The sequence below is a fragment of the Schistocerca gregaria genome, chromosome 2 (assembly GCF_023897955.1).
Source record: "Schistocerca gregaria isolate iqSchGreg1 chromosome 2, iqSchGreg1.2, whole genome shotgun sequence".
NCBI classification, from domain to species: Eukaryota; Metazoa; Arthropoda; class Insecta; order Orthoptera; family Acrididae; genus Schistocerca; species Schistocerca gregaria.
Window position 1 is genome coordinate 172,527,156 of NC_064921.1, and position 11,106 is coordinate 172,538,261.

At 37.6% G+C, this 11,106-nt stretch overlaps 2 protein-coding genes across 4 annotated transcripts in view; both read right to left on the reverse strand.

The window, feature by feature from the left end:
* The window catches only part of LOC126336616 (GPALPP motifs-containing protein 1), a 63,755-nt gene extending 53,020 nt beyond the window's left edge, over positions 1 to 10,735 (reverse strand). Inside the window, exons 1-2 of one of the 3 annotated variants that reach the window (XM_050000490.1) lie at positions 10,638 to 10,735; positions 3,275 to 3,704 (exon numbers count right to left, since the gene is read on the reverse strand). In XM_050000490.1, coding sequence (XP_049856447.1) covers positions 3,275 to 3,685 — 411 coding nt within the window. In that variant the 5' untranslated portion in view covers positions 3,686 to 3,704; positions 10,638 to 10,735. Of the gene's footprint in view, positions 1 to 3,274; positions 3,705 to 8,174; positions 9,396 to 9,511; positions 10,307 to 10,637 lie in introns of those variants that run through there. The other 2 variants (XM_050000488.1, XM_050000489.1) reach the window with 2 other exon arrangements.
* On the reverse strand, positions 8,344 to 9,387 carry LOC126336615 (phosphatidate cytidylyltransferase, mitochondrial). The gene has a single exon (XM_050000487.1). It carries the CDS (start codon positions 9,385 to 9,387, stop codon positions 8,344 to 8,346), a length of 1,044 nt encoding a protein of 347 aa, XP_049856444.1.
* Positions 10,736 to 11,106: the final 371 nt, after the last annotated feature.

Below are 11,106 nucleotides of genomic sequence, written 5' to 3' on the forward strand. Positions count from 1 at the left end.
ATGGAAGCTACCACAGAACTCGGATAGACAACACTGAAACACTCGCCTTACAATCCTGACTCGGCTCCTTGTGACTGTCATCTCTTTGGGAAACTGAAAGACTTCGTGGAACAAGGTTTGAAGATGATGACTCCTTGTGCATGCTGCCAAACAGTGGCTCCAACAGGTTGGTCCAGAATTTTACTATGCGAGCATATAGGCGCTGGTTCCAAGATGGCATAAGGCAGTTGAGAGGGATGGAAATTACGTGGAGAAATGAAAATATTGTTCCTAAAGGATGTATTTACACACTGTAAAACTTTCAAACATGTAGAATAAAATATGGATTAAAAAAAATAGTATGCATTTCTTTTGGAGTGACCTTCATACTTTTGGCGAGTGGTCTCCTTCAATCCTAAATTATTTAAATTCTCCAAGAACTTTCCTACAACATTTGACATGCCATCGACTAATTTAAAAATGGAGGGTGGGGTATGGGAGGGATCATCGGGAAAGATTAATTTACCTACCAATTATGATGGTAGGGCAGCGGTGAACAGAAACAATGGCCAGTTAAAAAGTTACACTTCCTCACCATATTTGTCTCAAATATTGCTTGGAGATAATGTGTAACTGGTTTGATCCATAGACTTGTGGCCTCCTAACAGCACAGACTGGATTTCTTTAGACTGCCTCGTATGGAGAATGACTACAAGGACGGATCAGCTTTGTCCCTGATGAATAAACCATCCTGACAATGGCTTGGTGTGATTTGGCCAAACTGTATAAGTTAAACCAAGATGATAGGGCAGGTTTTGAAGTTGTGTCTTAGGCCCAAAACAGCACCTTACCGTATTTACTCGAATCTAAGCCATACTTTTGTTCTGGTTTTTGTAATCCAAAAAACCGCCTGCAGCTTAGAATCGAGTGCAAAGCAAGCGGAAGTTCTGAAAAATTGTAGGTGCCGCCACAACTGACATCTGTCGTCGAATATATGTAGCACTACACAGGCATGCTTGCAGTCACAAAGATAAATACTGGCACCAAATCATCTGCGTCAGTAAATAAATTAAAAGAAAATGTAGAATAATGTAAACATTATACCACGTATTCTTTTGTGTTTGCTGCTCTCTCATTTAAATCCTGTCTGCCTAATAAACTACGAAACTAGAGTGAGACAACAGCAAATGCGGAAGAATATGCATATCGTGTCATGTTTATATTCGTATTATTCTTATGCTGAATAGTAATACAGTCAGAAATGAAGCAAGGCAACTAACTAGATTTTTAAATCTAAGATGACTAATTTCTGTGCAGAATGAAATATACTAAAGAGGAGAATAATGTACTAAGGAGACGTCTGCAAAGATTTTCAAACGGAGAAAAATTTTCGCTAAACTCTCGTTCAGAACATCTTCTATCATACGCAGTCTATTATTTGGTTCTTGTTGATCATTATCAAAGAAAGCAGCAGTGTAAGTAACAACAAATAGCAGTCTCTTGCCATTGTTTCACTTATGAGACAATTCCTCTCTTTTTTTTAATTGTAAGCCGCGGTAGCCTGCACAAAAGCAAGTCATGCCGCGAGCGACGACATGTCAAACACTCGTTATCAGAATGCGACAAACAATGCATGACACAGTACAATAATGCATTTTCAGCTTAGAGTGACAAACATCAATAACAAAGAGAACGGCATTTATCAGATCAAAGCAAAATAAGCAATCGATTCAAACCAGACGAAGCACGTGAAAAAGGAAGGTTACCCGTATAAATACAGACGGAGTGCCTAACACATAGCAATGGCTACTTGGTAAAGCTTAACTGTTAAGCTTACGACTCGAACTAAACTACTGTATCTGTATCTTCATCCATTTCACCTAAATTATGTCTCAGGTTACAATGGACCAACTTTGTTTCGATTTGGAGGTGCGGTCTAAAACTTTTCTCTCCCATTGACTTTTGAGTCTCAAATTTCAGGTGCGGCTCAGATTCGGGAAATTTTTTTTTCCCTTGATTTCGTGTTTCATTTTACAGGTGCGGCTTAGATTCAAGTGCATCTTAGGTTCGAGTAAATATGGTAGTCAAAGGTTCTTGAAAAGATGTTTAAGGGACAATGCGAAAAGAGTGAAAACAATTCTGGTTGACCAATGACCAATGTGTATAACAAATATGTTTTACATACTTTAAACAATGATCTACAGAAGCAGCAATTAAAGGGTCAAAATTACATCAATATCACGACCAATAAAAAATTTCCCTTCCTTTCTTAAGATACTTTTACTTCTGACTTTTAAGCCATCTAACACATTCTTCAGTTGCTCGGATGTACACATTACACCCTAAATTGCCTATGCTGTGTAACTCAAGGATTTTGATATTAAGGATTCAACAAAAATATGCTATCTACACACTACAAGATGATGCCAGAGTGTGTACAAAGGAAAAAAAATTATTATATATGCAGAAAGAAGTGTTCACCAGTCAATTACACAGTTAACCTGTTTCTGTTTTTACTCTAAATTGTAACTGCAGCTGTACTAGATTTAAACAGCTCTTTTATTTATTTTTTATTTTTTTTTAGTTGCAAAATTGAGACAATGAGTGGCGCTCCATAGTTCAGGTGTCTGCGTGTCTGCTTATATTCAAATTATGTCCCATGGATGCGATTTTCAACCTGGGAATACTTTATACCCAAACACGTCAATCTGCAACATCATCCAGATATCACAATAAACTGTCTTTCTAAAACTGAAAGAGTGATTGGGTTTTCAGGTTACAGAGAAGCAGCCACCAGCACTGTGATTTATAAACAATGTGGTATTTGAACCAATTTAACTCTGATTACTGCTTTTCTGCACTTTATGAAAGCACTCTCTAATAAGTCATATTTCTACATCAAAAAATGCTAACTCTGAATACATTTCCTAGTTCATATTTTCTACACAATTTTTAAAAAGTCAAATAGTTGTGATTGATTAGTGGCACATAATTACAGTTTTTCAAAAGCAATGTTTATTTTACGAAATTCTATTCTTTAAGATCCGAAACCATCGCAGAACCCATACTAGACAATATGGTTTTTTATAAGAGACTTATTTATACCATATCTGTTCTGAGCTATTTTTAAGAAACTCACTTGCAATACGTAACATATTATTCATATTAAATGGTTCTAGTAGGCATTGTATCACAATGGCCTAATGTTTTTGGGCAGTTATTTTTGTGGAGCAACCAGTATTTTTGTCTGTTCTATAAACAAAAATTGAGACAAAAATAAAGTGCTATCACTAACCTTGCCAGAAAGTTTTTCCTTCATTCTGTGAGCCCGGCTCTCTAGCTGCTGTTGTAATTGCTGTGTAACTTGAGCTGATATATCACTGGCAGGCATTGGCCCTACCACATCACCATCCTCATCATCTGAGCTCTTGTTTATGGAATCAGGCGGTGTAGATGACTGCTCTGCCATAGAAATGGTAACTGTTGCAGCTGGACCTACCACCCGAGGCTTGAAGCCAGGTGGTAATGCTGGACCATACATGTCTTCCGAGACTACAGGTTGCTCACTTGGAGCATCCTCACGGTACTCTTCATCAGAAACATCACCTGTTACGACATCATCATCATTACACTCATTTTTGTCATCTGAATTTTTCCTTGAAATCTTCAGATGTGGTGGCAGTGCTGGTCCAATGAAGTTGGACATGTTTCTTTGTCTCAGTGTCCTGCACAATTCAAACAATTCAACTGTTACCACACTCAACTGAACTTGAAAATAGTAATTAAAAATTAAATGAAACGAAAAACCAAACTAAAATATTACACACTGTGCTACACAGCATGAACAAAATACAGAAGTACCAATTTTGTAAAAACCTATTTATTCACATACTCCCAGTTAAACAGAGCAAAATGAATGTACTGAAGAGTAAACCAATGGCTTCAGTTCCTTAAGAAACTGAAGGTATTAACAAGGGCCAAAAGCTAACCAGTGAAAACAGTTACACTGCAATCACTTTCTTAATATGCGCCCTTGAAAACCCTACAGCACCACCATGTAATCATGCTTTTGCTTGTTACTGATGAGGAAAGGTGCTCGGCCTGTGACAATAAATTCTTGCTGCAGAACACAACATTTATTTGTATCCATTAAGTAACTGCAATGTACAGTGTAAATTTACCAGCAAAGTACATGAAATGGTGAATGAATATTAACTTTTTGGAACAAATGTGCTTTCTTCACATATAAAGAGCAACATAATATGTCAAGTCCCATCTTAACCTCTCTTTCTTGGTTTAGTATCTTGTGCAACTTTCCATTCAACACATACAGCGTAAATTTCATTTTCTCACTTTCTCTGTTCCTCCAATCCCAATACGCACATACTGGATTATCATTCTTTTAACTTAACACTGGTCTAGTGATCTGATATACTTCCATCTTACAACATTCATATCATGAGTCTCTCATCCATCATTTATGTGGCAGTAATGTGACACGTTTGTTTTATTAGTCCTGAGGCTCAGGAGTAAACCCCATGCTGCCCGTAATCATTATGTGATTGACATGCATAATCACACTTCCATACTTATCAAGAGGTCCGAAATGAATAATACGGTCTGCTGCCATCCTGCTGCGATTACGAGCAGCATGGGGTTCACGCCTGAGCCTCAGGACGTGCGCTAGCAGCGCATGTCGGGTGTTTCAAGCGTCAACTTCGCGTCTTAATATCTCGGGATGTAATGAGAATATTGCGATGCAATCAATGCCATTGTGTATGTGCTTTGTCATGCTATGGATTGCTGAAGAAAAAATATAGGAGGTCCATTTAAAAAAAACATAAGTTTGTGTTAAAAAACACATATGCTTTCGTTTTAGAATGTTTCCAAATATGTACATTCATGGGCCCCAGCCCTACATTGATACCGGTAAAAGTCGTTTTCCAATAGCTGTTATTGTTCCAGAGATATTTTGGGTGGACAAGATAGCTGGGACACCCTGTATGTGAGTACCTTATTCACCCTTCTGCAGCCTCTAACATTCACTGTTCCATTCTTTCCCTACTTTCTGATCCATCCGGAGAGTGCTGGAATCTCCATTTCACAGATAAAATCCTCAAAACTTGCAGACAGCATGCTACCAACCACACCTAGAGCTCTGCTGTTACTAATTCTTGAACCTGTTGTAGTGTACAGGATTCCTTTCAAACCAAACAGAATAGTGCAGATGAAAAAATGGTCAGTTTGAAACAGCCAAAATATGTGAGGCAAGCCACTCACATGTTGACAGTTTAAAATGCAAAACAGATACTGTTTCTATCATCAAACAGTTTTCACAATATTTCAAGAGCCCAGACTGTCATTTACTTTACTTTCACCACTAGATGATATGATAATGACTTTAATTTCTTGTACGACTATTTGAGAGTTTTCCAGCGAGGATCTATATACTATAACAACTATAAATGACTTCTCTAATAGCAGCAATCCAAAAGCAGGTTTCGAATTTTTGATCTAAGCAGAAACGACTTGTATCAACAGATTTGACGTTGATTTTTTTTTTATTTTTTTTCTTACATGCTGTAAAACAATCACTATTTTCTCTAATTTTTTCAAGGCTGCAGAAGTGGTCTGCTAATTTGTAGTCCTCTCTGTTTAACATATGGATTCTTGTATTTACATGGTGTTTGGACAAATACATCAACTTCTTTTTGACGAACTAGACTATGTAATGAAATAAGAGGTTTGTTAACATTTCTGTTTAGTGCTCTAATGCATAATGGTAAGTTTACTCAACTTTCTTTTGTGTGTGACACTACATTTATCTGGATCTCTTTTACAGCAGTTTGTCTGAATACGGTATTCAATATAAAAAAGGCTTACCTCTCATGCCTGTAATCAAAGGAATTCTACCTTTGGTGATGGCATTCCCCAACCTCCTTATTTTCAGCTAAGCATCTTTCCCCTTCATGTTAAGATATAAGTCATCATCATCTTCTTATTCTTATTCTTCTTCTTCTCCTCCCTCTCCTCCTCCTCCTCTCTCTCAGCAGAAATTGGGTCCATTCCTTGTTGACTCACCCGATGTGTCTGTTTATCCACAGTTGATCATGCCACATTACAAAACAAACAAAACTCACATTTGTGCAGGAGGCTGCTGCACCTAGCTTGTACGGGTCTCTCTTGGCATTGTATTGTTATTGGCCGGGCTGTTAACAGTCTCACATATTCTACACACCAATATAAATACTCGTTCTGTTCCCACTTCCCCCTAATGATTTTAGAAATTTTGATGGAATGTTATACATCCCTTCTACCTTATTAGATCGTAAGTCATCCAAAGCTCTTTTAAATTCTGGTTGTAATAATAGATTCCCTATTTCTTCCCTGTTGACTGCTCCCTATTTCTTCTTCTATCAAGTCACTAGATAAGTACTAACCCTCATAGAGGGCTTCAGTTTACTCTTTCCACGTATCTGCTCTCTCCTCTGCATTTACCAGTGGATTTCCCATTGCAGTCTTAAGGTTGCCAACCTTGCTTTTCATTCCACCAAAGGTTGCTTTGACTTTTCTATGTACTGAGTCTGTCCTTCAGGCAACAATTTCTTTAATTTCCCTGAAAGTTTTTGTACTTGCTTCATTAGTCAAACACTGAAGTATGTCTTCTGTTAACTGTGGTTTTTCATAGTTACCTTCTTTCTAGCTATTTTTTTCTTACCAACTTCCATGATTGCCCCTTTTAGAAATACCCATTCCTCAACTGAATTACTTACAGAGCTATTCATTATCACAGTATCTATAGCCTCAGATAATTTCAAGCATACCTCTTCATTCCTTAGTATTTCTGTATCCCTCTTTTTTGCACACTGATCCTTCCTAACTGTTCTCTTAAACATGAGCCTATTCGTCGTCAGCACTAAAGTGTAATCTGAGTCTGTATCTGCTCCTGAGTAAGCCTTATAATACAATATCTGATTTCAGAATCTCTGCCTGACCATGATATAATGCAACTGGAATCTTCCAATATCTCCCGGCATTTTTGTGAACACATCCTCCTCCTTGTGATTCTTGAACAGAATATTTGCTATTACTCAATATTTATTGCAGAACCGTCATTCTAATCTCCCATTCGTACTACCAGGCCCATATCTTCAATTACACTTTTGTCTAATCCCTCCCCTACAACCGCATTGCAATCCCCCATGATAATTAGATTTTCATCTCCATTTATGTATCAAATTACCAATTCACTACCCTCACATATTTACTTTCTCCATTCATCCTCTGCTTGTCACATCGGCATCTATAACTGAATTACTGATGTTAGTGCTGGTTTGCGGGTGGTATTATTTATTTATTACAGTGTAACCTGTTACCTTTAATTTAAACAAAAGCCGTATACATTTGTACTCATATTATTACTACCACCTGTGAACTTTGTTTTCCTAAAACTAGCATTTAATGACAATTATCATACTATTATAAGCAATCTCAACAAAGTGGAGTGCACAAATTCCAAATTATTTGAAAGCATTTATTGTACGTATTGTTATCTCCTTCACCCAATATTCTCCCTACGCAGTTTTCCTGAATAAACACTTCTGCTTTGTTGCCACAGAAGATAGTTCCACATATAAGGGAATGAAGGAAAACAAAATACACTAACAACTTTACTGCAAATCAGAATAATGAGGTACTTAGTAAAAGGAAAACACACCAGACAGACAGTGCTTTGACTGGTTTATGACCATTAAGGTCTGGTTCTGATTCCTGCAGATAGTTTTTGCTTTTCTGAAATTGCGTAATATGAGTCTCTATGAGAGTAAACTGTTTGCTGGGAGTTAGTTGTAAACCCACAACTGCTCACATATCATCTGCGTTGGGGTGGTTTCGGCTCTAGTTACTTAGTCACATGTTCTATGCGTCATTCTGCACGATAGATGTAATGACGTGGCACAAGTCTTTTACACATTTTACAAAATGAAAAAAAATATACAGATATGAGTTAGTAATTTCTACCCACCACCTTCTACACATTACTGTTACAGAAATTATTAAAAGATGGATTAACATGCTATCTACAAACTCCACTAAGTTAAAGCAACATACTTACAGTAAATTTTATAAACAACGTAACAAAAATTGAATGATGGTGTGCTCAGAGAAAATTGTAATTATCTTTAGATGAATCATACCTGACAATGACTGGCAAGAACTTCATAGCTGTAATCTTGTAGCATAATGTTTGCGCTTGAATTCGTAATACAATTTGAAAATACTACAAGCACTTTAACTTGTACATAACAATTATACTGCCTACAGCCCTTGTTAACAAAGTACGACATATTTGACAATCGTTAATCTTTAATCCTTAGACTTCCAAGAACTTGCCTTCAACATTTTTTTAATTTTTTTCCAACTGTAAACGATGGATTTTATTAGACCTGCTGTGGCAATGCCCTTTACACTTTGTTTTACACTGGAATTCCATACAATGTCCCGTATGCAAGTTTCTACTACGTTCCCACATTCAGGGTCATGAGAAATGGCTCTTAAAGTATCTTCGGTATCCTGACGAAGGCGGCGTGGACCCCTAGTATTCCAAAATCTCACTACTGCTCTTTGGGGCGTTCTGGGAAGCTGATTAAGATGATACATTCGGGCACTTGGGCTAATATCCTGGCAACAGCATTCGCCTTCACCCACTAGAACTGGCATATGCATGTAATCTTGAAGGGATTTTACAACAGGTGCATAAAGGCTCCTGAAAGCTTCCACTTGCGGGGCAACTATGTTGACAACTTTATTCTTGTCTTCCCCAAATGTCATACGAAAGTCACCAGAATACGACAATCCAGCAATACACCGATAAAAATCAGTTTCCGTAAATGTTTCTGGAAGAATGAGTAAAGCAGCGTGGACAGCACTGTACAGATTTTGATGCAATGCTGAGCGCAAATGGGAGTTTGTAGCTTGTTTTAATATTACAACTGGCTTATGGAGGCGTCCTGCAACATACAAATCACACCAGTCCAACAAGTCAGTTTCCATTGCTTGACGAGATATAATCCCATACTTTATCACTACATCTTCACCTTCCACTGGCACTAAAGTATTGAAATACACCCTAGCTCCCCAGTGTTCTTGGAAATTGGCGACAAAATTGTGTCCGAACCACTTTAAATGAGAATAATGTTTCGGGTTTCTTCGTATATTTTCTGCATGCCAAAGGGATGAACTATCCACAGCAAAAATAAGATCAATCATATTTTTTGACTTGCGACTGGCTCCACTTTGCTTCATAACGCCTGAACCATAAGCAAATGCGAACGACAGGTTCTGTGGAAACATCCCCAAGATTTTCGCATATACGGATGGTTGCCCCGCAAGAGAATTCACAGCCATCATATTATGAGAGCAGATATGAAAACCTAAATAATTATTATTTCAATATTCGGTACAGAACAATAACACTCTGCGTTAAGGAATTATTTCGTACTGACACATAACCTCAAAATATGTGTAAACTTACCAGCCTTCTTTATTGACTGCTTCAGTTATGAAATGTTTAATTCCCATAAAATCTCATACCGACATAATTATAAGCGGTTAAATAAATTTATCTATTTAAGGTCGCGGTAAACTAAGAGATCATTTTGAATCAAACGATTATTGAAACTCTAGTCATTTACAATTACATTGAAAGCATCTTTTATGCCATGACTAGACATGGGCGAAAGTGGCGTTTATCAGTAGTTGCTAGTCGCCAATAAATGCAAGCATGTACACCAGTCCGCTTCACAATGCCTCTCCAATGACGGGTATTTTCCGAAAATCCAAAAACTAAAATTAACAGCCAGCAAAATCTAATTGTGACAGTTGTGGTTTTTCAAAACTTTCATTATACATAGTGCTTTTTACACCTTTTGTACTTAATTGACAGAAATAGTGTAACCCGTTGAAGGTATTTTTTAGTGACAACAGAATAAACGTTTTATACATTTCGTTATGGTAGGTATCATTCACACTGCAGGGGATTCTAGGAAGAAACTGACTGGTTGAAAGTGTGTGTCGAACAAGTTTTCAAACAGCGTCAAGTCCCTATGCAACAAACAGTTACAACCTATTATGCCGCGTCCACCCGTTTGGCGCTTGCCGCAAACTCCAAGCCTCTACAAACGCTTGGCAGGGAATTCTAGGAAGAAACTGACTGGTTGAAAGTGTGTGTCGAACAAGTTTTTAAAAAGCGTAAAGTCCCTATGCAACAAACAGTTACAACCTATTATGCCGCGTCCACCCGTTTGGCGCTTGCCGCAAACTCCAAGCCTCTACAAACGCTTGGCTACGTTTGGGGGAACTATCCACACGCTCGCGAGGGCGCTTGTTTGCTCTGGAGAAGCAAGCATGATGGACATAAAGCTTGTGCCGGCCTTAACTTCTGGCTTAACCTATCTTTATTATAGAAGTAAAAAGAATGAGGAAAGAAAACGAAAAATACGGCAAAGAAGGTGATGGATGTTAAAAATTCGTAGAAATCGTAACAGGTAATTGTTAAATTATTATATTATAGCTTCATTCATATATCTATGATCACTATATAGTTTCTTATGTGTATCTCATTAAATATAATTAGGCCTATGAAAAAATTATTGATTTACAATATGTGATTGCAGAGAATTTATGGAAGAAAAATGTAATGAGCTTCTTCATGAACCATCTGGATAATTTGATATCTTCTGCATGATGAGCTACGCTGATTTTGAGTATTTGGTGAATGAATTTTCACCTATGATTTCGAAGAAAAATACAGACTTCAGAGAAGCTATACCACAGTCTAACATTCGCGACACTTCACCTACCGCGCCAGCAGCGCTGCAAGCGGCCAGTAACTTAAACTGATCGTGAAAGCGAATAGTGGTTCTTCAAAAATGGCTCTGAGCACTATGGGACTTAACATCTATGGTCATCAGTCATAGTGGTTGTTTATATTGATTTCTACAATGGTTTTTACAATTGGAGCGTTTGTAGCGCAATAAATTGCAACAACAGGAAGAAGACACCACAGCTGTCTTTGTTTAGGTTTCCTAAGGATCCTGAGAGGTATATATCCTCATTCACTTGCAAACT